This window comes from Numenius arquata, chromosome 8, assembly GCF_964106895.1.
Source record: "Numenius arquata chromosome 8, bNumArq3.hap1.1, whole genome shotgun sequence".
In the NCBI taxonomy this organism is placed as follows: domain Eukaryota; kingdom Metazoa; phylum Chordata; class Aves; order Charadriiformes; family Scolopacidae; genus Numenius; species Numenius arquata.
In genome coordinates this window covers 55,765,185-55,791,534 of record NC_133583.1, presented here as the reverse complement: position 1 = coordinate 55,791,534, position 26,350 = coordinate 55,765,185, and the positions used below count along the sequence as shown (strand labels likewise).

The 26,350-nt window shown below is 40.9% G+C and overlaps 1 protein-coding gene across 1 annotated transcript in view; it reads left to right on the top strand.

Annotated features, from left to right (window-relative positions):
• SLC1A7 (solute carrier family 1 member 7) overlaps positions 1 to 26,350 on the top strand; it is a 56,063-nt gene that overhangs the window by 4,927 nt on the left and 24,786 nt on the right. Inside the window, exons 3-5 of the mRNA XM_074151306.1 lie at positions 12,592 to 12,807; positions 25,020 to 25,062; positions 25,977 to 26,196. Of these exons, the coding sequence (XP_074007407.1) occupies positions 12,592 to 12,807; positions 25,020 to 25,062; positions 25,977 to 26,196 (479 nt within the window). The remainder of the gene's footprint in view (positions 1 to 12,591; positions 12,808 to 25,019; positions 25,063 to 25,976; positions 26,197 to 26,350) is intronic.

The following is a 26,350-nucleotide window of genomic DNA, read 5'->3' as shown; positions in this document are numbered from 1 at the left end:
TTGAAATAATCAAATCTGATGTCAACGTGTTCTGCATGAAGCAAAAAAAATTGGGAGAGGAGCAGACACTCAACTTTCCCAATAATATCGTCTCACTATTGCTAAAGATAATGTAAACCCTCTGACCAAATCCGTGCCAGCAGTGCCAGGCACGGGCACTGGCCGGAGCGTGGGCCAGCCGAGCTGGCAGGGACTGTGCCATAACTCACAGGCTGTCACCTCCCTTCGGAGCGTCTTTGTCCTTGTGCCCGTTCCCTGCCCCATCATCTTCATCTCGGGTTACCAGTTTTGTACTGATCCACTTCCAGTGGGCCAGAAACTTGATTTTCAGTAAGCGTAACTGCATCGACTTATGGTTTTTAGGGAGGCTGTTACCGAAACCTGAGCTGTTACAGCTTTGCATCTTGTTGGGAATGAGGTTTTGAAGAAACTGCAAACTCTGACTGAAAGATTTACCACCACTGAGGCATTTATAGTACTTCTTTTTGGCATGGAGTCCTTCCAGTAGGCAGAGAGCTGACACTGCAGCATTTACCCCAGAGAGGAACTCCAGCTCTCCCTTGCTGTTGGAGAGGCAGAGGTGCAGTGAGCGAGGGCTCTCACACACGGAGTTTGACTGCATAAGCCTTGCTGCTTCAGAAAAACAGGCTAAAGCCAGCTACACAGGTTTACACCAGCTGAACCTATCCAGTTCTCTTTGTCCTTTATGTATACCTGTATATGTAATAAAATATCGCGTCCTTTATTTCAACACCCTCCTTGTTAAAAGCTTGTCCCAAGCTTTTATCTGGTAATAGGGCCCGGTTTTCCAAGACTGTGATTAGCAGTAAGCAGGGAGACTATTTGTGGGAAAGAATCGCCAGGGCGGAATTGAACTGGTCAGCTGCCTAACAGGCTTGTCAGCCCAGTGAGTATTCCCTTTGTAGTTTGTTTTGTTTAAGCTTCGGATAATTATTATGTTTGGTATTTATTTGCCACTGCCCATTTTCCAGGTGTTTAAGAAATAGTAAGTAGCAGAGATTTAGTCCTTTTCCATGTGCAGAATCTGTTAAAGAAAGATTGTTCCCTTTATAGTCAAATCTAAATAACAGATTTTACCTGTATTTTTTAAAATTACAAAGATCATTCCTCTGAATATCTTGTGTGTGCTAATAAAATTTTATATTTATTTGAAGGCTCATTTGGGGGTAGTAATAAATATTTGTTACTATTGGGGTTTTGTTGCTGAATTAAATACGGTATGCTAAATATAGAACTGTCTTTCTTTAAGGGGATTCCTGTCCATAATGCCATCAGTTCTGGTAATCCCCTATCCTTCTGCTCAATTCCTGAGTGGGTCATTCTTACTCATGCTGTTAAAGCCCAGTGTTTAATTAGAAACTACTCCTTTATAGTACTCTTTTCCCCATATCATATTTTTTTCCACAGCCCTCTGATTTGGGGAGCGCACCGGCATTTTAGCATCCCGCTAATGAAAAATATTGCTCATTCTGTTCTAATGGCATTCGGTTGTTGTTCAGCTGGACTGTGCCATACCGAATTTTGCCTCTCGGGACCCATTACTTACGTTCGAAGAGCTGACAATTATATAAACTGTGCCAGCGGATGTGGAGATGCTCTGGGTGCAAGCAGATGTGAGCTCACTTAGCCCACCAGCCAAACTCGGCAGAGCGGTGCCGGATCCCCGCCGGAAGCCGTATAGCCGCATTAGCGTGGCTTTGCGCCCAAGCTCCTCTGCGAAGGACTAATGTGGCTATATGGCTTCCGGACCAGCCTTGGCAGCTCAGAGCGACGGCAGAGCCGAGTTCATGTCTGTCTGCAGTTGTCCCTGCAGGCATAACCCTCAATCACTTCACTGCAATGGTATATTCTTTGGGAGTTTCGGGTTTGGTTAAAAACAGGCTGGGAGACAGACCATTAGCCTGGGTCAATGGTGGCGTGCGCTGTTTTGCTTGCTGTCAGCTGTAGATGAAACTGGTAATAGACCACAGACTGGAGATTATTTGTCTGTTTTACTACTATAGCTTACACTTTGCTAGGGATGAAAAATTTGACCCACTCAGAGACCAGGACTGAAATTTGCAATCTAGATGTCCTACCATGATTATAAATCAGTGCCTGATATGGTCAATATAATGTCTCTTCAGAAGGAAAATACAGATCTCTCAAAGGCTATGAAATCTTTCTTTTTTTCTTTTTTTTATCATGAAATGTAAACCGAGAGGACAGCTAAAATTAATTCACTCAATAATATTGGTTTTACATGAATGACAATACGTGTGGTACCATTTCTTCTAAACCCTTCCTGGTACTGAGAGATACTTTCTATGTTGTCTTGACAAATGCACACAATTTAACTGAAGGCTGTATAGGAAAGGATAGATAACATAAGCTTCTGCTCAGTTTTGGCTTGGTCTTTTCTGCTGTGTATGAGTTAAGCTATTCCCTCTGGTCGTTCTTTCCTAAATACCAGTCGCTCTGTTCTTATGCTTGTGCAGCTGCCAAACTGGGGCGTAATCAAGTGCAATCAAATTTATGTACCGTATTATCTAGCGAGGTGTTGAGGAGCAGCTGCAAAATGCTGCCTATGGCTCTCTGAGGAGCCTGCTCAGAACAATGTTTTATAATGTACCAAAGCAGCTGTATTTTCCCATAGAATTAAATCGCTCTTGGAAACATGGGGTTTTTTCTTCACATTATTAGACTCTGGATTTTCCCCTCTATTTCACCTGGGTTACCTTGTCAATAGAGAAATATTGGCACTCGGGAACAGGCCTTCCCCAACAGAGGAGGATAAACCTTCCGCTGTGTTAGTACGGGAAAATCTGTGGGGTACCTGAGTGATAATGTGAAGTGTGTATAATGTCCCATTTCTGAACTACCTGTCATGTCTATCGCTGTAATGTAAATAATAATAAAAATTATTATTATTATAATAATTATTGAGAGAACAATGAGAACAACGAGAACAAGCTGTTAGCCCTTTCCTAGGTAATGCAATCTGCAGTCTTTATTGTAGAGAAAGCCAGTCTGGAGTTGTGAGTTTCAAGGAGATGGTAAGAGTGGATAATATATTTACTTTCAGAGTGAAAAGCAAAACTGTACTTGGGGAAATGGAAAGGGAAGGATTACCCAATGGTAAGAAGAACTGGTCAGAGAGCAATCTCACTTAGCACCATTACACTACTTTAAATTATCCATATCACTATTATATAGCGGAATTTATGTCAGATTACCCCAAAAGTTCTCCAAAGGATGCTTTGAGATTGCTTGAGCTTGTGGAAGAAATTTCCATTCTGCCTTCCTAGGAAATCTTACTAAGAATCCCTCTTCCATGCCTCAGATCTCTTCAGAAGTTTCACTACTTATAATCTGTAACACTATCGATGTTCTTAGCTGTGGTTAGGAACCCAGAGTCTAGTGGTCAGATCCCATACCGTCTTCTAGTGGTTTTTTTGGCTTGTGCAACCTAGTGGTCCAAACTGTTTCAATGAAGAATAACATGGTGCAGAGCTATGCATGTTATAATGACAAAATTGGACTAACTCAGTACAAAAATAATTTGTGCTCGGCAGTGTCAGTAGGGATCTGGCGATGTGCAATAGACATCTACGGTCACCAAGTAAATGGGTGTGGAAAGCACTGGAGTGATTACAATTGGGGTATGAGCATCTTGTGACCTGACAGAATTTTCCTGTAATCCTCTAAGAGCTCTAAAATACTTTGTGTCTTGCAAAAGAAACAGCAATGACCTGTGAAGCTTGAGGGGCTGGCTGGATTCCCCCATTTCTTTAGGATAGAAACATGTATGAACTATAAACAGTTGAGTAAGTCTGGCATTTGTTTATAATCCAAATTCGTGTTTCAAATCCTTTTGCCCTTTTCTTAATCTAAAAACACTTGAAAGAACTGACAGAACAGAAAATCAAGTACTATTAAGATTCTTGGCTCTTTCCACAGATGTGAAGCTGCACATCCATATTGAATAGATAATTTGGTTTCGTTTGCATCCTGACCTTTGAATTTAGGAAATTATTTATTTATTTATTTTTATCAGAACAGCTAAATTCAACAAGCCAGCCTGAATTCTGCATGAGCTATCCTACAGTGTCTCAGATCTCCTTTATCAGTCAGTGATGACAGGTTGCTGTTCATCCCTTCCAGCATTCACAGATGTATCACAGTAGCTTTGCATATTGAGCTATTTGGGAGGAAGTGGTGATGGAATAGCCGTTGGACATTGATCTTCACTGTGTCCTGAACAAAGTCCTGCCTTGTTTACATTAGTCGATAAAAACAGGTTTCCTGTTACACACTAAGAAAATACAATGCACGATGTGAATTCCTGGCAGGATTTTTGCCATGTATGTCAGTTTATCATTGACAGTTACAAGCGTTAATAAGGAAAAGGAGACCTCAACATTTTAGGTGAAAAATAAAACTCTTACTATTTTAGAAAGCATTATTGAAAAAAACAGAATCTCAAAAAGCTGCATGTTATGATGTACTAGAAATGTAGATTTGGTTTCTTTTGTAGATTTCAATTTCTTTTCCAGCAGCCCAGCTGTAAACACAATCACTGCAAATAGTGTATTCCAGACGGCGAGATCTTCTGACATACTGTTCGTTTGCTGTTGTTTGAAGATCACGAGCCAGACCTTCCATCATGCCTGACACCTTTGGGCTTCCACTGTGTTTAGTAAAATAGCTATGTGCTGAGGCACCCTGAAAAGTTAATTCACATTTCAAGTGCTATTTAGGGCTGATAATCTAACCATGCAGAAACTGTTGCAACGGTCCTATTTGTAAAACAGTTTCCACTTCTTTTATTTGTTATTTTTAAGCATAGACACCATTTTCATTTATATCAAGACATCTAAACTTTTAAAATGCTGTTTCCTATTACTTGATTTTCAAAGGAGGCAAACCTTAGTAAACCTCTGGGCCTTCAGGATGATTCTAGACTTCTCATCTCCTTAGAAAACTATGCTGTAGTACTCTGAAACTTTTAATAATAGATGACATTGGGAATCATTCCCCTGCCTACAAGTGATCATGATAGTTCCTTAGTTGTGTTCAGATCAGCAGAAGCGTTAGTACACTGGCAATCTGCAAAACTATTGAGTCTGAGTAAAATTCACAGAGAGCCTGGGTGTCATCTTATTGCCCATCTGGACTGTACACAAACATACACAGAAAGAGTGTTCATCTGTACTAATGGGCTGTCCTTCAGCAAGTGCTCAACACCTACCTGATCCAGCTTAGTTTGAGGTGTGAACATGGATTATTGCAGGATTTTATCTTCCTCTGTACTTATACAAATGGTGTCATGCCACATGAGAGGTCCTGGCATCACTCAAAAGTAGGTGGATGGGACTGGAGATGTAGGGTGGCACCAGCTTCCAACCAAGATGCCACTTGATTGTCTGTAATATGTAATTGCATATTACATATGTATATATGTGTTAACTAGGCATTTGTTCCCGTGCAGTGTGATATAATATCTGGAGATGAAAAAACTAAACTAGACCACTCTAACTAAATGCAGACCATGTAGGGTGAAGCAGACAGGGGCAGGCTATGGTCCTCCTACCAGTACCACCATCACTTCTGCATGTGATGAGAACAGCAGGCTTCTCTATCGCAGCCATGGCGGTGTCTTGCTCTGTAGGTATTCTGTCATGTTAGAAGGAAACAAAAGAATATCCTGGAAAGAAAAAGTCATTCTGACCCCTCTTTCTCACTGCTGAAATAATTGTAACTACACTAGAGACTAAGAGCGAAATAAAGCATCAAACTATAGGAAGAGCCAGAGCAAGTTTCTTATCTCTTTCTCTCATTACTGTAAAGAGTCTTATTTTTGTTGTTGCAAAGTGTTGTAAATGGTACCTCCGTGGAAGTGAAGCAGCCTGTCATGAAAGCACAGATAGCTGGGCCCAGACGAGAAAAAGTCTGATGGTCCACTGCAATACAGACATCACTTCAGAAATATCTTTCTTCACTGCAAATTGTTTGTCTTTGAAGTGCCTTAATTTCTCTGTTTCCTTGTCCGTAAAATGGAGATACGGCCTTCCTGTATGATATTAGGTTATATTAGTAAAGCATTTTAAGATGATTAAATGGCTTGTGCTGTGGACATGGAGATTATTACCATGTTGAAACTTGAAGGCACTGACCTTGACGAAAAGGTAAGTGCCAGCCTGCCTGCCTGATCAAGCAGCATTAGTGAAGCCAGCACTTCACTTTCATGATGCTCAACTGTAATATAATCATCTCTAATGTAGCTGTTAGAGGAGCTTCCCGGCCTCACTGGGAGAACTTGCTTAGGAAGGTCTTTTCTGCAGCATGCAATTACAAAATGAGACTGCGAGGGAGGGTACGGGATGAATGAAAACAAACATGATTCTAGGAACAACTGTTGGTGGTTAATACTTGACTATTACTTCTTGACAGGATTAATGTCTTTCTAATCACACTAATCCCTTCTGATAACTTTATCCATAATCCATCTATTTCAAAGCAACATCCAGATGGCTTCTGGTGGAGAGGAAGACAAAATAAACATGCAGAATGGGGTCTTAACAGCAGCTTCTTGTATTTTCCCTTTCTGGGGATATAGGTTTTGATCTTGAGACAGGTCAAAAAATGCGCTTTTATCAGAGAGCAACAGAAAAAACTACAGAATTGCAGAGAAGATAAAAAGGTTTCATTTGTAAATAAAATACTTCCTAAGTACTCTGATGCATATCAGCGACAGCCAGAACAAGACTAGAGGTGCTCATAAGGGTTTAGCTACTTGCTTGCATGGAACTTACTAGATTTCCAACACACTGAAAGAATTCCCTTCCTCATTACATCAAAATTGCTACAGTAATCTTGAGGGTTTTACGCAGATTTCTCTCAAAGCAGACATGAAACTTATTACTTAAGGGTTTCATTGGTTAGTACTATTACCAATATTTTAAACAACCTAGCGACTGACTTTACATTTTTAACGAGTCACACAAAATAATAATTCTAGGAGTTGTTGAGATCTTCCTTTTCCCTTCTAGTTTCCCCTTAAAAGCTTAATTTAGGTTTCATTAGATCTTCCACTGATCCTGGCTTCATTCTTCACCTTCCTCCCTCAACAAGGACCCCATAAAGAAATAATTTATTGTAACATTTCATAAATCACATGGAGACTGTCTAAAAACGTAAACAAACTTTAATCAAGCCATCCTACATAAAATAATTTAGGTAGGATTTTTTTTTACTAACAATCGGCGATGAAACAATTGAAGTTGTCTTAAATATCTGTCCTACTAAAATGCTGCAAGTAAATAAACTTTTTTGAATTATTGACTATATAAAGCTTTTGATCAAAATGCTGCTGTTTGGTTTACTGCTTTTCAGACTTCCTTTCTGCAATAAAAATGTGGCTAGAAAGTTCAGAGAAGAGAGGAGACAGATTCGGCTGCAGAACAACTTACTTCCCAGAAAACAAAGCAGAGTAGATTTAGTATTACCTAAGTCCCAATAAAAAAGCCAGGTATCTTGTACTTGTTAAGAATAAAAATACAAACCTTAGAAAGACTGCAAGCATGAAAATGTTGTAGAGCATCAGGTTTGCATTGTGTAGAGATCTTCAGGTTATCAAAACACAACTTTGAAGAGGCTTGAAAGCAACAGACATATAAGGACCATAGGACAGATATTTACACAGATATACAGCAGATACAACAGTTTTGGAGGCTATTCCTCAAATCATGTGTTGTCTCTGAGAATACACAATTTCATTCAAGATTTGTTGGCTAAACAAGATAGAATAAAAAAAAAAAATGAAGCAGACTATTCTAGACAGCAGAAAGAAAAGCCTCAGGAAGATGATTTTTACATGTAATTGGAACAATCAATGCAGGAGATAAAGAGGTCATGGGGCTACTTTGTTTATTACGGTGTCTGTTATTATATCCAGCACCAGATGTTTCAAAGCAAGGTGCAAGAAACCTCTTAAATCATAGTAATCAGAGATTTCACTTAAATCCTGCGCTGGAAGACTTAATATCTCATCCAAAACTCATTAACACATATTTTGGAAGCATTGGGCTTGACATCATTTTTTTTCTATACAAATTAAGAAATGGTCCCTGAATATGAAATTACACTTTTGTGGAATATTTTTTTGCCAGACTAATTAAATGAGTGAGATGTACTGTAATTATTCAGAAAAGCTGCAGATTGTTTTTTATTGTCTTAATCCTGTTTTGTCCATTCGGCGATCATTAAAATGTGTTATGGAAGCTACACATGAAACATACATGTGGAGGCCACTTAGCTACATAGTAAGTCAAGTTATTTTAATCTATGAATCGAATATCTGTCCTGTTACTTTAAGCCTAACCAGATTCTGAGGCGTGACAATAATTTAAGGTACACTGGTTTTCATTCCTTTGTGTTTTATGACAGTCTAGTAGTGGATGGCATGGGAACATCTTTGTTCAGCCTTAGAAGCAGCTTAGGAAACTGTTGGGGAAGTTTTTATGTAGCCGAGAGCGTCTGGTGAAAATTAGATTTAAAGGGAAAACCTGAGCATGATACAGCTATCTTAAGTTAAAACATCTGGAAGCTTATTCTTCCTGATTTCCCTATTCCCTAGGAAGTAAGAAAGGTACTTTTTCTTGTCATTCTTTGGCTACATTTTGTGAATGTTAGAGCTCTAAAGATCAATGGTGAGGAAATCCTGTGATATAACTGTGTATTACATACTTCATACAATAACTGTGATAATCAGTGTGTCTCTTAACCTTTGTGTCTTCTGTCCTGTTCCCTCTGACATCAAACATATGAAGTCAAATGGAAAACAGTTCATGAATGATTACTGTCTCATACTAGTTACAGGCATTTCTTTCTGAAAATGATTCTGAGCAATTGCTTAAAAGGACATGACCAGTGTTACTCCAGAGTCTTTGGAGAATTGCTTCCACTGGTCCCTTCTTTGCTTCCACTGGTCTCAAAATTGGAAACTCATGGATTCGATGGATGGACCACTCGGTGGATAGGGAACTGGCTGGATGGCCGCATCCAAAGGGTTACAATCAATGGCTCAATGTCCAGGTGGCGGCCAGTAACGAGTGGTGTTCCGCAGGGGTCGGTACTGGGACCAGTACTGTTTAACATCTTTGTCGGTGACATGGACAGTGGGATAGAGTGCACCCTCAGCAAGTTTGCTGATGACACCAAGCTCGGTGGCGCAGTTGACACGCTGGAGGGAAGGGATGCCATCCAGAGGGACCTAGACAGGCTGGAGAGGTGGGCTCGTGCAAATTGCATGAAGTTCAACCAAGCCAAGTGCAGGGTCCTGCACCTGGGACGTGGCAACCCCAGGCACAAATACAAGTTAGGTGGAGAATGGCTGGAGAGCAGCCCCGAGGAGAAGGACTTGGGAGTGCTTATGGATGAGAAGCTCAACATGAGCAGGCAGTGTGCACTGGCAGCCCAGAGAGCCAACCGTGTCCTGGGCTGCATCAGGAGAAGTGTGGCCAGCAGGTCTCGCGAGGTGATTCTGCCCCTCTACTCTGCGCTCGTGAGACCCCTCCTGGAGTACTGTGTCCAGCTTTGGAGTCCTCAACACAGAAAGGACATGGACCTGTTGGAACGGGTCCAGCGGAGGGCCACGAGGATGATCAGAGGGATGGAGCACCTCTCCTATGAAGACAGACTGAGAGAGCTGGGGTTGTTCAGCCTGGAGAAGAGAAGGCTCCGGGGAGACCTTATAACAGCCTATCAATACCTGAAGGGAGCCTACAGAAGAGCTGAAGAGGGACTCTTTGTCAGGAAGAGTGGTGACAGGACAAGGGGCAATGGTTTTAAATTGGAAGAGAAGAGATTTAGATTAGATATAAGGAAGAAATTCTTTACAGTGAGGGTGGTGAGGCACTGGAACAGGTTGCCCAGGGAAGTTGTGGATGCCCCATCCCTGGAAGTGTTCAAGGCCAGGCTGGATGGGGCTTTAAGCAACCTGCTCTAGTGAGAGGTGTCCCTGCCCATGGCAGGGGGGTTGGAACTAGATGATCTTTAAGGTCCTTTCCAACTCTAGCCATTCTATGATTCTATGATTCTATGATTCTTCAAACTGAGCATTGCAGGCCATGAAAAACAGAGCTTTGTCTGAACCCAGACCTTTTTTCATGCTTCTGTCACACCACAGTTACCCCTGTTGCACCTCCATAGTTAATTACTTTTGAGGACTTTCTCATCACAGCATGAACTGAGCATGACTTTATCTGGTGACAGGATAATCTCATTACAGATGATGATCTTGTTAATGAATATCCCCAAGACAGAGCAATCTCATTATTAGCCCCCTCAGGATTTGTCACCTAAGAGCCAATGTATGATTAGATTCTAGCTGCACAACATCCTCCCAGATGCTAACGGCCCAACACCTTGAGGCTGAGGTAGCACCCCCAAAGGCACATGAACCACTGGACATATTTAATTAGGATTTTTGTCCCTAAGTACTTCTGGTCATGCTTCTCAGGTGGACAATCAAGACAGTTCAAGTGCTATGCACAGGGTTCATCTCTCCATTGTTCTGTAGAACAAGCACAACGCGGCATCAAGAATAACAGGAACAGTGTGGCTTTACCACATTGACAGTGGCTTCAGGGCAGTGCCAGGAAGAGAAATGTACCATCTGTCTCCTCGGTAGGGCCCTCTCCAAGTCATTGCTCTGCATAGTGTCCTATCTACAAGTTACAGATCTGCTGGTCAACCGTCAGGCCTTCATACCACTGGTGTCTGTTTCCCTGCGTAATATATCTATAAAGAACACTGAAAATTGTTACCATAAAAACATCCAGCTAGTGAAAAATCAACCTGATTTTCATTTTTCCTTTTTTTTTCTGGAAAGGTTAGGGTGGGGAGTGGAACAGTGCTAAGTCTAGTACAATACAGGTATCTCCTTTGGGCATCAACAAGCTGTTGAACTGGCTCAATGGCCTGTGGGACCTCAGCCTGCGAGAAGAGTTCAGTCCTAGAAATCTAATAGCAACACACAGGTTGTTTTACAGAAAGCTAACATCCTAATTTGAGATAAATGTATTTACCTCAACTGTTTTATCAAAAAATTGTTTTAAAATATTTACTCTTCCGTACGGACCTGTCCAAGGGAAATGCAAAGGAATTAAGTCAGAATTGGAATAGTCTAACTAATTGCTGCTGCTGTTTTTTAATATGTAGTGCTGTGTTTGTACACAGTGCTTTACAGACACGCAGAAAGGTGGAATTTTCATCAAATACAGTGATAAAAGAGAGGGAAGAACAATGGTTACAAGAGTGAGAGTTATCAAGATGTTCATTTTCTAAATGATCCATATTAGAGTGCAACAAATGTTTCCCCTTGCTCCTCTAGTGTTAACAAAACCCATGCTAGATGAGAGACTGGCGATGCAGAAAAGCAATACATTTTCTTAATTAATCTAGTGGATAGCAGGAACCTGAGCACTAAATCCCACCCATTTGATTTCATTAAATCTACTGTGAAGGTTAAGCTGCACTTTAGCATGGGCTCTAGACAAGATCTCATTCAAGGAGGCATAGCTTAGTAAATGACTATTTATGAGGAAATTCCTAATAAATGGTTCTGGTTTGATGACAAAGCTGGACAGTGGGGCACATCACATCATAGTAAATGTGGTATTTTATTTCACCTGCAGTTTTCCAGAGATCCATGCTTTAACAAGTTTGCAGAGAATTATTCAAAGCTAAATCTCCATTTAAAGCCCCAAGCAACACTTGTGTCACTGGAAACTCAAATTTCATCCCCAGGCCACTTGGAAACAGCATCAGGGTCTATGTCAGAGCAGCCCACAGCAAGTTCAGGGACCAAATAGAGCCCTGTCTAATTTGCCTATAAAAGAGGGTCAGTGGGAGCTAAAGCTGAGTTTCCTCTGCGTACCATACACTGTCTGCACGTCGACTGGGGGCACACTGAATCACAGTTCACCCCCCAGTATGCCCTCTGGTAAAGCAGAAATATATAGTGCCTTGTGTTCATTTAGAAAGAAAAAAAAAGTTGTTCTTTTAGGTAAAAAATGGACTGTATGACAAAATTTCCCCATACTGGTTTTCATTTTGAAGTCATGGTCTGGCTTCACACAGGAAGGGATAAGGGGCTTGACCAGATTTCCTTCAGAGGTCCCTTCCGACCTGGATTATTCTATGATTCTGTAAAATGATGTGTAGAGTTTCATGCCTAAGTCTGTATGACTGATTATTGCCATTGCTCCTGTGAACTGAGCCGTCACACGTGTAGGGTATATAAACCTGTCCCTCCAGCTTCAGGGAACAGTCGATAGGACTCAGTCCCCATGTGTGCAGCCTGAGCCGGCAAGTTCCTTCAAGTAACCGGGATCTCACATGGCAATTGGGAAACAACCCTCTAGAAACAGAAGCTACAGCTTTAGTGTTACTGGCAAGGTTCTAAAAACACTGACATGTAGGCAATCCTGAGAGAAGCAGATAAACTGGAATAATTAGGAAATTAGGTTTTCAGCTGCATTAACGTTATGCAAAAGATACTATGTATGTTGTGTTTTCTTTCCACAGCTTAATGTCTGGGCTAGCAGCCCTGGATGCCAAGACTTCCAGTCGATTAGGTATCATAACCGTCACTTACTACCTGTGGACAACATTTGTAGCTGTGATTGTGGGAATAATTATGGTCTCCATTATCCATCCCGGTGGAGCGGCACAGAAGGAGAGCACTGAAGAGGGCGGGAAGCCCATCATGAGCTCTGCAGATGCACTGCTTGACTTAATCCGGTAACTACATCCATTCTTTCTGCTTTCTGGAGGTAGCATTTTGTGTGTGACTGCATGAGGAACTGTGCCCTGAGGATAAGTTCTGAACCGAAGGATGAACATTTTGTTTAAAACAAGAACAAGAATCAAAAAAATTTCAGCTGATGATTTTCAAGTTATCAGATATTTATACTGGCTGTTTCTAGTAAAATTTAAATGAATGGCCACCAAATATATCAGAAGTACTAACAACACTGGGGTAGGGGTTTTTTTTTTACCCCCACATGTAGCCTGTGGAGTTCATCATGAAATCTATTATTACGGCCAAGATAGTATTTAAATGTAATGTTTAAATAAGGGCAGACAGTTCCTACAGGTAAAACCTTAAATATAAAAGGCGAAATCCACATTTTTCAGGAAATAGTTCTTAAAAGTGCTGTTACACTCATAGCAACTTGCAGGTGAAGGACACAAATAGGAAGACCACTCTTGTGGTCTTTTTATTCCTTATTTTTATCACATTATTTCTTCTGCTTTGTGGCTTTTTCTTGTTTGTTGTACTTTGTTTTGCAGAAGGGAGGGTTGTTCTTTTAGACGAGCATTAGAGCACTGATGGTATAGTGATGGCCTTGCCTGAATATCCATCTTTGTCTCAACATCTCAGGTGCTAGTGGGATTAGTTTCCTGACTGAACATAGTATGTGCCTCAGATTTATTTCGTTCAGGCAGGAAGACCAAGTTTTGCCTTTGGTTGGTAGTTTCTCAAGCCAGGGATCTCGTACGATATTGGGCACGGGTGTCTAGGCCCAGTGTGTATCTAGAACATGAAGAGTTCTCTTTGGAGTTTGACTTGTTAAAATTAAAAATGTTGCATGGTTTGTCTTTCAAAAACCCAAATTCCTGACCTTGACAAGGAGTCAGCACACAAAGTACTTTAATGAGAGTTACTGGGGCCTCAAATCAGAAGGAAGTGGGATGAAAAGCTTGTAAAAATCTTTTTTTTCTCCTCCAAGTTGCACTCAGCCAGGCCACCTGAAACCCGCATGTTCTTCTACTGTATCAATCAATGTCTAACTGAGAATGAGCCATGTTATATTACTCATGGAGCAGCAGCTGAGCACGCTCTCTTTTGTAGCTTTCCAGAAAACCACCATCTTCATCTTCAATGGGAAGATGCCCACCTCATGGCATCTGTACCTCCCCAGTGACTTTGCCGTGATACATGCGCAGTGGAATTCGTGCGTGTGTGTTTGTGACATAATGTTAAGTCACATTATTTTGTTTCTGCTACATAAAAGGACTGTAATTCCTACGGCAAGAGGAACTGAGCAAGTTTCTGGAGCTTTGGATGAATCCCTTAGTACTACAGAGTAGCCTGAGAAATAAAAGAGAATTTAAGAAAATTGTAATCTTAATGATTGTCTTCATAGTGGCAGTGTTTGGAAACCCTTTCTGGTGTGCTGAGCTGTTTCCAAGGCCTTGGTATTAGACAAGTAACGGCATAGTGAGACATAATGGTGCAATGTTACACCCAAACTGACCTTACAGCTGTCTCTGGAAAGGGTGTCCCTCACCACAGGTTCCCATCCCCTTCCTCACACCAGCCCAGTTGTTTTTTGAGACCCAGAGTAAGTCAGTTCATGGAGATGAAAAGTCAGATGGAAAGTAATTTGGGCAGGCAAAATTTAAATTCAGTTCTATAGTATTATGTTTGCATAAAACGACCGAATGTCTGTACAACTGGAACCTGAGATCTGAGTTAGGATCTCATCCCTTCATCTCTGCCTGGCTAGTCCCTGTACACCACAGGTGGGAACACTTTATTCTGCTGAGCCTTGTTGCAGGTAAAATACTATGTCCTGAAGTAAACATTTGCAAATATAATATATAATTCCACTGCCTATGAACATTAACCTGGGCAAATTATAGTAGTTTCCATGCATATTTCAGGTATTCATGTTTCCAACCAGACACGTGCTTTTAGTCTGCGAAACCTTAAAGTCCTCACTGGTTTGGGCAGGTGCCAACAACGACAGGCCAAGGAGCCACTCTCATTACTGAAGCTTAAAGAGAGAGAATAAAGCTCTCTCCTTTTTGCTGTGCTAAGCAGCAGTCGCAGCTGCAATCTTTCTACCCTGAGTGCACAAACTGATGGTTTTTATTCCTGCACCGCAGAAATAACCACATTTACTAAATAAATAAATAAGAATAACACAACTGTGGGGAATGGGCTTTGAGCCTAGGCAAACACTATGGGTGAAATCTTGGCTCTGCTAAAGTCAATTGCAAAACTCCTAAATATCTATGTGGAAGTCTGGATTAAATGTAATGATGTATCTGCTGGTTTGAGCTAGAAAAGCTGATCCTTTAGCTCAATGATAAATCACTTCCATTCACAGCTGGAGACCATCTTTTTAGGCCCAGATTGGCTTATCTTCTCAATTCATTAATTTCCTCTCAATTTATCAATTGCATATGTGCACAGAAGTTTACACAGGAAACATCTGGCATTCTGCAAATGAAGAATGCTAAATGTACAAGTGGAGAGATGATATATTTGACATAATTGTGGGGTTTATTTTAAAAGCATGAATCTTGGCATGGTGATACACGTATTCACCTTCACTGAATTCAGATTTGAAGCCACTTTGAAATGATGAAATATATGATTATTTCTTGTGATGCTACATATGAGATTGTCAGGTTTGGAATATTTGGCAGGGAGGATGTTGCTAGAAATTGAATTTCTGGAATTTCAGGGTGAGGATTTTGCTTTTAGAAGTGGTTTTATTCAGAAAGTAAAGAATGTACTGACTTAGCAAAAAATTAAACCAAGAAATACCGCAGAGCCTCATGGTCATCCTAAACACCTGCAACATTAATCAATAATCGCATTATTATTCTGCGTTATTTAGGAAGAGAAGGTGCTTCCCCTGAGTATTTGCCTGTTATGTAAAAAATACAGCAAGAAAACCTCCGGTGTATAGGACTTGATTAGGACATAACAGTGACACTGTACTGCATAATTCTGAAATGGCTCTAAACGTCGCATCAAACAGGACATACATAATCTCATCGACATACTGAATTTCATGCCTCAAAAATTGTATCCACAGGTCAACCATTTTTTGCCACGTGAAACAAAAGTACTTGAAAGACTTCCTTTCTAAAGGGAACCCAAAGAGACCGGGGACAAGATCTGTGGATGTGAATCTGCCCCTACTGATTTCCTCCTAGATTCAATCTGGACAGAGAGGTCACTGAATGCAGCATAATAGAAGTGTTTTCAACATTCAAATACCTAAAATCAGCATTCAAATACCTAAAAACTTTAGTGCTGCTTTGGCCATAAATGTCTGAATTTTTGCTTTGACCTGATCCAGCTTTAAACAAAACGTATCTTCTGCTGTCTGTGGCAGATAGATAACCATTTAACTGGGTAGTTCACCTTCGTACCTGTGCAGGAATCTCCCCTCACATACCTCGTCCCTCTCCATCGGCAGTGTGCCAGGATCCAGGCTAAGGATGAGTAATTAAGAGGGCAGCTGTGAGTCTGAAGCTGTGCAGGAGATGCCGTTCTGAAGACGCTTCTCTCTTTAGCTGCCACTTTATTACTACATTGAGACAGATGTACAAATCTGCCTTAATTATATTCAAGGTTTCTGGTGCAAGGACTGCAAGGCTCATGAAAGTATATTTCCTTCCACATTTAAAACTATAAATCCTCCAGCTAAGTATCATCTTGTTCTCTTTAAAGCACCAAAGTACCTGATGCTTTATGAATTTTAATGGTTTACTGTCATGATGTGCAATACTTCTGTGAGTTAGGCAAGGACCATTTTCCTTTCTTACAGCTAGAAAACCAAGACACGTGGAAAAGAAATTACCTCACTGAGGATCGTTGAGAAAAATCTGTGGTGCCAGAGGAAATATTCCCAGCTCAGAGGAGACCTAGTAGGAGTTCTGTTCTAGGAATGTGGCTTTTGGAGCACCTGAATGGAAGTAATAGCAATGAATCAACACACATCTTTACCTTCATTTTGCTCTGTGAAATATTGAAATGAACCCTGCACTATGTCCCCAAGAATAAAAGAGAGAATTTTCAGCAGCCTTTTGTGAGTTAAGAAATTACGGAAGGCAAGATATCAATTTTTAACATAATTCAGACTTTGAGTATTTTATTCAAAAGGACAAAAAGGGACAGCCATACAGGAATAGCATTCAATTTAAAATATTAGGTTTGTTTAATTCTACAACGTATATTCACCTGACAAGCAGATTAGGAAATGCCTATAACTGGGGGACAAGCATTTGTAAAACAAGATATGTGACTCAGGACCACATTGTTTACATTAGCAGTTATTATTTCCACCACATTTGATTGCTGTTATCAAGATACTTTTGACTTAGAAGGGTAAATCTTGCTGCAACTTTAATCATTCTACTTGCATTTGTCACCAAGGGAAGCAAAATTTGGCTGATGAGATAAAAACAAAGCAAACACCAGAAATATTCACATGAGGAAAAAAATCCCAGCCAAACTGGGGGTTCACCCTCCTGTTTTCTGTAAGACTATTTGTGTATACAAATCTGGGCACCAGCAAGTGCAAGGTTCACATAGGTTTTTAGTCTTTCTCAAGTCTAACCAGACAGAATGAAATCACAAGCTTTATTTAGTTCAAGAACTCCAGATAAAACAATTTGGCAAATAAAATCAGGATTAAATCATGCCTTAACCCATAACACAAAAATTTGTATGTTTCTGAAGTTTACTGGAAGGCTAAGTCAGAGCATTTTACCTCTGAATACTCAGGATTGCATCCAATTTAATAGCAGGTACCGGAAAACTCAATCTGGCTTAACCAAGAGAGGATTTTTTTTTATACCATTAATAGTTAGAAGAGGATATAAACACTGTAGAGGATTTGTGTTTTCATAGGAATCCTGAGCACTCTTTAAAATCATTTCCCTTCCCTCTTTTCAAGCTAAGAACTATAACCTATTTTATAGAAATTGTGTTTCTTGAAAATAGGGCAGGAGAAGCCCAGTATCTGCTGTAGTTTGGAAAAAATCCAGGCTGTGCAGAACCAGAAATCATGCTTTAAAAAGTTTACAGCTGAAGACTGAATTGTATATACATGCAATAAGATATTTAATAGTGCGTTAAATGATCCAGGGTTTAAACTATGAAATAACTTTTTTTAATAACTTTGCCCTACATTCAGATATCTTTTGCTAAAAGCCACTGCATACTATGATAGAAATATGTATCTGTCCCCTATGGCAAACTACCATTTTTTACTCATTTCAGATTGCCAGTTTTCTTTTATCTCAGAAAACCAGCCTGGTGCCAGCACTATTCTGCACTGTATGTGACCAGATGTTCACTTCTGGTTAATTTTTAAGCAGTTCAAGCTGCACAGAAGCCTGAGTACTTACAAAGGACTCTGAAGCGCCTAAATGTGTGGTTCCTGTTTGGCATAAAAGGAAACCAACATGGAAAAAAGAGAATTCCATGATGAAAATAACACTGGGGAGATGGACTACGAAGCAGTTTCTGTTCTCTGGTCAGGACACCTTAGTCACAGAGCGGGGGGTACATGGGGGCCAAGAGTTAAAACTGCATTAAGAAAGCCTCAACCCTAAAAGGGAATAAATCATCTATCTTCCTGACAATTGGCCTGGACATCTTCCAATGTAAATGCACACTTTTTATGAAATAGCTTTGCCTTGTTGGAACCTGGAATCATAGTGGAAATGCATTGGGCCTGTCGTGTTAACTTTGATATGATCCAGCCTTTTCAAGATTCCTAAAGATGTGATGTACTTGTGCTTCCACGACAAAGAATGATTTTTCCAGAAAGCCAAAGCCCTGTTGCGGCTGTGTCAGGACATTTTCTTTCAGAAGCAGCAGGGTAAGGAGGTTCACCCTCCAGATCCCTTGCTGGAACTGAAAGGCCATGCAAGAGTGTTAGCCACAGGACAGATAAAAAGTCCAAGTGTTTGGCAAAATGATTGCACAATATGAGTTCTGCTCTGATCTGCAAAAAAGACAAGCAATAGAAAATGTCTTAGACCTGGTTAGTGATTTTTGCATCCTAGTAGTATCTTCTACCACAATAACGAGGATTTAAATGCCTCATTAATTCTGCAAAGGCCTTCTTTGGTCCTTTAGCAGGAGGTAGTAAGATTGAGATGAGAGACGAGGCACTGGAGGTGACTACTGATGTGCAAGATGCATTCTCCCATGGGCCCTGAGATAGGTCATTTGTTCAGTCTTGCTGAATTAAATTTTGCCCTTGATTTCAGGAGTGCAAACCCTGACACCAGCAGGAAGATATTTCAGATGTGCACCCGTATGACTAAGGATGGGATTTGTGGCTCATGTCATATGGTAACAGTAGTCAGGAGTCTACACAGCTGGTGATGAAATCACACACAGGACAGCAAAAGCAAATGAATTTTTGAGATAATGTCACTGAGAAGGACCTCAGCCTATAGTAAAGAGGAACCATAGTGCTGTTCATTCTTGTGCACAGCTGGAAAAGCAGGAAACTTTACAGCTGTCATGTCAAGCCACTCAGACTCCGTTTCCACTCTCTCTACCCTTGCTCTACAGAGCGACAGGGTAAGATCTCAAACACTGAAATGTAGAATACTGTCAGCTACCCAGTCTTAAAGAAATGTTCTTGCAAGCTCAGCTGTGCTAGTTCAAACCTGAGAGCAGAGTGTCCAAAGCTGTTTTACGCTCAGTGCAAATATAGGCCAATAAAATATTACGAGGATGCGTGTGCAGAAAAAAAACAGTCTGGTGGCTTTAATTCCACAGCGTGGGAGACTGCAGACAAAGACTGTCTGGTGTGGCAGGGATTAGGTACTGATAACGTCAACGTCTGAGAGCAAAACCAGATTGCTGCTGCAGAGCAGAGAGTGCCCCAGAGGGAATGGGTGTTCTGAGTCAAGGAAACGACATCTGCCGTACCTGTGGCTGCTCTTACACTACAGCAGCTGGCCTAATTTCTCATTAAAAAGATCTGCAAAAGCTGAATGCTTTGAATCAGCAGATGTTATACTCAGGGCTCAGTCGGAGTGTCACAGATATTCAGTAGCATAACTGCAACCAGAATTTGGCGTGTTGTTTCTAATAGAAGTTATCCAGCAGCCATCAAACAGGCTATCCCAGTAGCTGTAGGCTAATGGTCTGTGGACAATTCAGGTAATTCAGCATGAGCAGTAAAACAGTTTAACGATGCTGATATTTATAACACTATTGTAATTCAGAGTCATCAACCTTCTGAAGAGAGCAAGACAGCTCCCATGTCCTGGGGGCAGTGCCAAGGCATGGCCTGAGCTGAAAAATGGCTTCCTAACATAATTCAGTTCCTAAAGCAGCAGAATACTACGGGGGGGAAAATGAGCCAATAGTGTTAATTGGTAGGTTTATTGCTGGGAGGCAATGGAGAAGGGAAGAGGATCTCCCACTTCTGGCAGTGGTAAGGTGCTAAGTAGTCCTACATGTAATGGGAATCTGCACCCTCGGAGTTGCTCCTTGGAACAAGGTGCTGTCTATATTTGATACAAGTCTTCAGGATTTTCTTCAAATTCCACAGCTTCCAAATTGCAGAGCAGATGCTGCCTTAGTCATACATACACATTTCTAGCTTGATACATCCTTCCATCTGAATCCTCTTATCCCATACAGAATTAGGGAGGGAATCCAGAATTTGCTAGTAGAATGAACCAGCCTGTGCATCCCAGCAAGATGTAGTCAAAGAAGTTGTTTAGTTGGTCCCTTGAGCGTATATGCTATCACAGCAAATGCAGGCCAGGCATGCTGTGCCAGCTGTGGCTCAACAGCTCTGTCTACGGCCTGTGGAAGGTCCACTGAGCTAGAAGTTTCATGCACATTCACCCTTTTAGCCCATGTGAACGCTCCTGCTCTGGCAGAATTCCTGAAGCAGAAGACGCTCTGGTAAATGTTCTTCCTCAGGGCAGACAGTATTTAGGTCTTAATTCTTTATGTAACCAGAAACCATATGTCTCAGTTTCTGTTTTACAATCGTATCTTTGTCTTAAACCTAAATTTATCTGTGTTCCACACCAGCCCCACTCAATGTTATTCACTGTGTTTAATTCCCTATTATTATGTGAAATTATTTTTGCCAGGAATGTTGAATTGTGCCACTGAGGTTAGAAACAATGTTGCTTGTACTAGAGAAATGAATCCCAGATCACTTTAAGTTTCCTACAATATTATTTTGTGTCCTGTATCTTGTAAGCAATCTAAAAGTAATGCTGGAAATCTAGAAGTATTTCATCTGCTTAGCTCTCTTAATTGAATTAACACAACAGCATTTAGAGGTGGTGACAGCAATGAGTAGTTCAGCTTGAATTATTACTTTGTAAGTACTGACAAAGTGTCTTTAATTCAATATATGTTAGTGATAAACACAAGTGCCTGTTACACAGTGCCTGTTCTGAGTAGAGAGACAGCCTCACTTTATGGCCCGGATTCCAGATCCATGTGGGTAGATCTTTATCTTGTGGAGAGCTGCAATAAAGCTAGTAGAGATCTGCAGGGGCCAGTCTGATTGCAGGCTGGATGCCTGGAAGGTAGGTGGGCAGCACAAGGAGAGATCGACAGGTTGCAACACCCCGTCATTAGTTTTGTAATACGTTTGGGCAAATGCAAGTGTCTGGGGTTTGCGCTAAACTGAAGCTCCCACCCCAGCTAGCGTTCCCCAGTGCTCAGGTTTGGTGGGACAGAGACCCACAGGAGGGATGCCCTGAGGCAGGAGGATCCCGCCAGCCCTCTTCATCCCAGTTCCATGGTAAAACATTAGATTCCCCACTACCAGTCTCATTTCAGTGTCTTGTTCTGAAACATTGGCAGGAGATTCCTGCCAAACATCCAGCTCATGGGTGGAAATAGCAACGTGCAACAAAACATACCCCTAAAGCTAGAATTTCTTAAGTGTTTCTGAAGAAGCCTGACTGAACCAACAAACACTCCCAGTCATCCCCCAACTCTAGGTGACACTTTGATACTTTCTTGTCATTATTTGTTCTTAGCCCATTACAGTTCTCATCCACAAATTGCTCTCTTGAATGTTTTTAATTAACAAAACAAAATTTTGGCTAATACTGGATTTTTTCAATCCAAGTAAACCAGCTTAAAATAAAAAATAAGCCGAAGTTCTGGCAAACACATTCAGGCCAGCCCTTCACTAGATAAATTGTGTAACTTTGGTAAGGCTAGTCTCAAAGACCGGATCACAGTGCATAATATATTAAAAAATATTGGGAGAATTCCAGCATACAGTATTAAGTGGGTAGTTGTAATTCCTGCAGGATAAAGAATGATAAAGAAACAAAATGCTTTAATCCTCCACAAATTTGTCTAACATGTAATCTAGCTACTAACCATATATTTCCTTTCTTGAGCAGTCTTAATTTGTTCTTAATTCTACTAATTAGGACTATAAAACGAAGGCAGAAATTGGAAATTATCAGCAATTAAATTCATATTTCTTTGTAAAGCTGCAGCTCATACGTGACATTCATATTCAGAGCTGTGCAGGAATCCTCAGTGTGGATCTGTGCTTTCAGAATAATCCATATTCACTCAGCAGCTCAGAGCACAACCATCACACTAACACTGTGCGCTCCTGTAGCACCTTTCATCTGATCATCTCGAATCACAAAACGAAGACAATTTAGTATTAATTTAACTTTAACAATTTGGAAGCAGAATTCCCTTATAAGGCATAATAAGGCAGTAACCAACTTTTCTCTCCAGTGCTTTCCCGTCCTATAAACATCCTCTCCATCTTTCCCAGGTCCAGCTCCATCCAGCTGTTCTTCAGTCAGTCCCCTGTGTCAGCCAAGTCCCCAGGGCTCAGGCAGAAGGTTGTGTCTGCATCTGATAGGAAAGCGATGCGCAGCCAGCTGTTGTCTGTGTCTCGCTTTGGCTACAGATTCGGCATTTGAACCGGAGAATCATCAGCTTTATGGACGATTTGCAGAGATAACCCAGGGCTTTGTGCTTTTGTTACCAAGGTGAAAGCTCTGTTGATGGCAGCCCACCACTCGGACGTACAGCACTGCTTACAATGGTGTAGTGAGTGTTGTTCATCGCTAAGCACATCACTACACAGTGTCTTAAGTGTCTTAAGCTAAATCATTCCAATTAAATGAAAGTGTGTGCAAAGGGAATGCATTAATTTAACTAAACCTTGGTAACTCATGATAATTTCCTTATATGTCCAAAGCTGCTGTCCTCTGCTGTCACATCCCCATAGTGCACAGCCAGCATCATACCTGGGGCTTTTAAGCAGGATTGGTAAAATGTACGGAGGTGTTGCAGTGTACAGCACAGCCAGCCTAGGCTGTTATCCCACAGGAACACCAGGCAGCAGATCAGGCTGCAAGGGGCAGGTAATCCGAACTGTATCACCTGTGCTGAGGTGAGGAAAGGCCAGGACAGTTAAAGAAGAGAACTAAAGTGCTGCACACCAACATTCTGTCTTGCCTGGTAGTAAATTGTCTGTATAACACTATTTTTCCCTAAAGCAACAACCTCACCAAAATGACCAACGATGCCTTTACGTGCCTTGTCTGCCCTCACACAGCTGGCCAACAAAACCCACTCCTTTTCCATCTTCTGTTTCAATCATTAGACAGTACAGCTACCCTTTAATTAAAATTCTTCTGCCTCTGCTTTGCCCTGAAAAGGATAATTAATTATCTCTTTGTAGCAATTTCTCTCAGTCCCTGATGCTACTGAAACAGATTCTACCTCATAATTTTAAGTGCGACCATAATGTCACATTATGATCACTTAAAATAGCAATAAAATTGTTTTTTCTAAGCCAGTGCAGCACAGCATGCTCTTGCTGCGACTCCATTAGCAGAAGACATATGCTGATGCTGCTGCAAAGAGGAAAGCAGCCCTGGAAAATGTTTCATTTCAGCATGCACTTAACTATATATATAGCAATTCTCTTCGGAATGAGAATGGGTTTTCACATATACTTAGTGTTGTCCTGTCTTAGGGCTTAAGCTTTGAATAAAAAGTCTTTTTGTTAGAGAATTCAGGAGTTTCTCCTTGCATAAATTTATGTATATGAAAGCATAGAACTGGGTGCTAAGCTGTCACTGTCTTCTGCCCACAGGTTCAGAAATGTGGGCTTAAAAGCAATCATTTCTGAAAAGGATCCTATTAGAATCATCACACAAATCTTGATTCCCAAATGCTGCATGGAAATGTATGACTTTTTAGCTTTTTTGTCCAACTATGCTATGATTCCTCTTTGAAGCCTGTAGAGGGTGTGCTCTCCATTTCAAATTAGGATTGAATGTCTTTCTGCAAAGTAGCAATTGAGCTCAAACAGAAGTTATAGATTAGCAGAAAGTCAGAAAAGATGACAACAAGAGTCCCTTTTGGAATTCAAAATCTATCAGCTTCACTGCAGATCTCACAGCGTATGGTCATTGTCTTCCTCTGTAGCTCAGTTGTGCGCAAAGATGAAGCTGTTGGCTTCACTTCAGACTCTTGTTCTGAAGCCTTGGAAATGATATTAAAATAAAATTTAGCAGAGACTGTGCAGCTCTAATCTCAATTATTGTAATCAGGAATGAGATCCTCTTTTTGAATAGAAAATTGTTCCTGTCCAAACCACTGCAAAGTCTACATCACTTACAATTTCAGTGATGAAAGTGTATCAGGAGGTACTACAATTTATGAGTCATCTCACAGGATTACTTAGAAGTCCCAAAGTAGATTACAGTATCCAGGAGTGTCAGGAATAGATCCCTGAACAGTGTCTTGAAAAGCTCATTATCTAAGTAGGAAAGACAGAATATGGAATAAAGGAATATTCTTCTCCCCGTTAGCAGATGGGGAAAGGAATGATAGCAATTATGTTGCCCCAGTTACAACATGGAGAATGTGGCAGAGCCAGAAACTGAAACTAGAGCCTCTGGGTCTCGCTTCAGGTATTTAGAAGCAAGTCTCAAAACTTTAATTCTGAGGAACTGTCTCTGTGTTGAGCCTTGCTCAGTCAGGTACAGCTGTATGGCACGAGTGGGAGAGAGTGGCAGTCTTCTGCAGCCATCCAGCCCTTGCTCTCTAGGAGGGTAAATAACTGGTTTATCGTGGGAGACCCAAGGCACAGTAAACAGAAGTTGTCTTCAGTTCCACAGAAATTATTCTTTTATTTGTTCATTTTTAGGAACATGTTTCCAGCCAATCTTGTTGAGGCCACATTCAAGCAGGTAAGTGGCTGTATTCCTTTTACCACTGATGCAAGAGATGAGCCAGCATCATATAAAATATGTATCTTCATAGAACAGAATCCAGATACAGACATCACATATTATTCCAGATACTGTTAGTACCTTCAGCATTTAGGAATTAATGAGTCCCTTTCCATTAGCCTCAGCAGCCTTGGTATCTGAAGGCAAAACAAACCAGCATAAATTGCACAGTGTGACTAGAGAGTAGACATGTACACCCATGTCAGCTCCACCTCCACCTGAGGCCAGATCTTTGAGGACCTTGAGAAACGTGCTGTAGGGAAAAATTTATGGCAGTACAATTTATGCTAGTATGCCTAGAGTATGGTTTCTTGTACCACAGGACTGAGTCACAGAGTAGCTGGGATCTCTTTAAGAGCACACAGTAACACTGCACAGAGGAAGAACAGAATACTATGTCCAATTAAAGGACCAAAATAATATATTTGGGAAGAATATAATTATTCAGATTCAAATTTGGCCAGAAAACCTCATCTAAAAGTTCCGAGTGAGCAAGAGGCATGGCTATATTTATTTCATCTGGGGAATATTTCATGGGAACCTTACCTCTGCTGAGACAAAGAAAAGGGCACTCAGAACCTTTAGGAAGTCATTCCTGATTATGTCTTACAGGAAAGTAGCTCTATGGAGATCTAGGAGATGGTGTGTGTGCTGCACAAGGGTCTGATTATAGGAAACTCTGATTTTGTTATGCTTTTCCAAAAATTCAACTGTTTTTACAGATTTCAGCAGCACAGGGACAGGAGCTGTCATTCTTTTCATGCTTGTTCCTTTAACATGCAGACTTGTTGAAACAGAGCACTTAGGAGGTCTCGTTAAGCTATTAATTCCTGCTGGGATATTATAATAAAAACTATTTTATTTTCTTTCAGTACCGCACCAAGAGTATTCCCATCATTAAATCTAACAAAGCATCATCTGAAAGCACCACTCGTCGCATTATAATATATGGAGTCCAGGATGAGAATGGATCCAATGTCCAAAATTTTGCCTTGGATATCACTCCCCCTCCTGAAGTGATTTACAAGTCAGAACCAGGCACGAGTGACGGCATGAATGTTCTAGGAATTGTGATATTCTCTGCCACAATGGGTAGGTTTCAGACATGTTTGGTTTGTAGTAATCCAAGTATCCGTTTAAAAAAAAAAAAAAGATAGGGGTTGGGTTGTTTTGTTCCTTGATTCACCTTTTTTAACTGCTTCTGTCTAAACCTTGTGGGGGAGAAGGCAAGACTGTTACAGAGCTG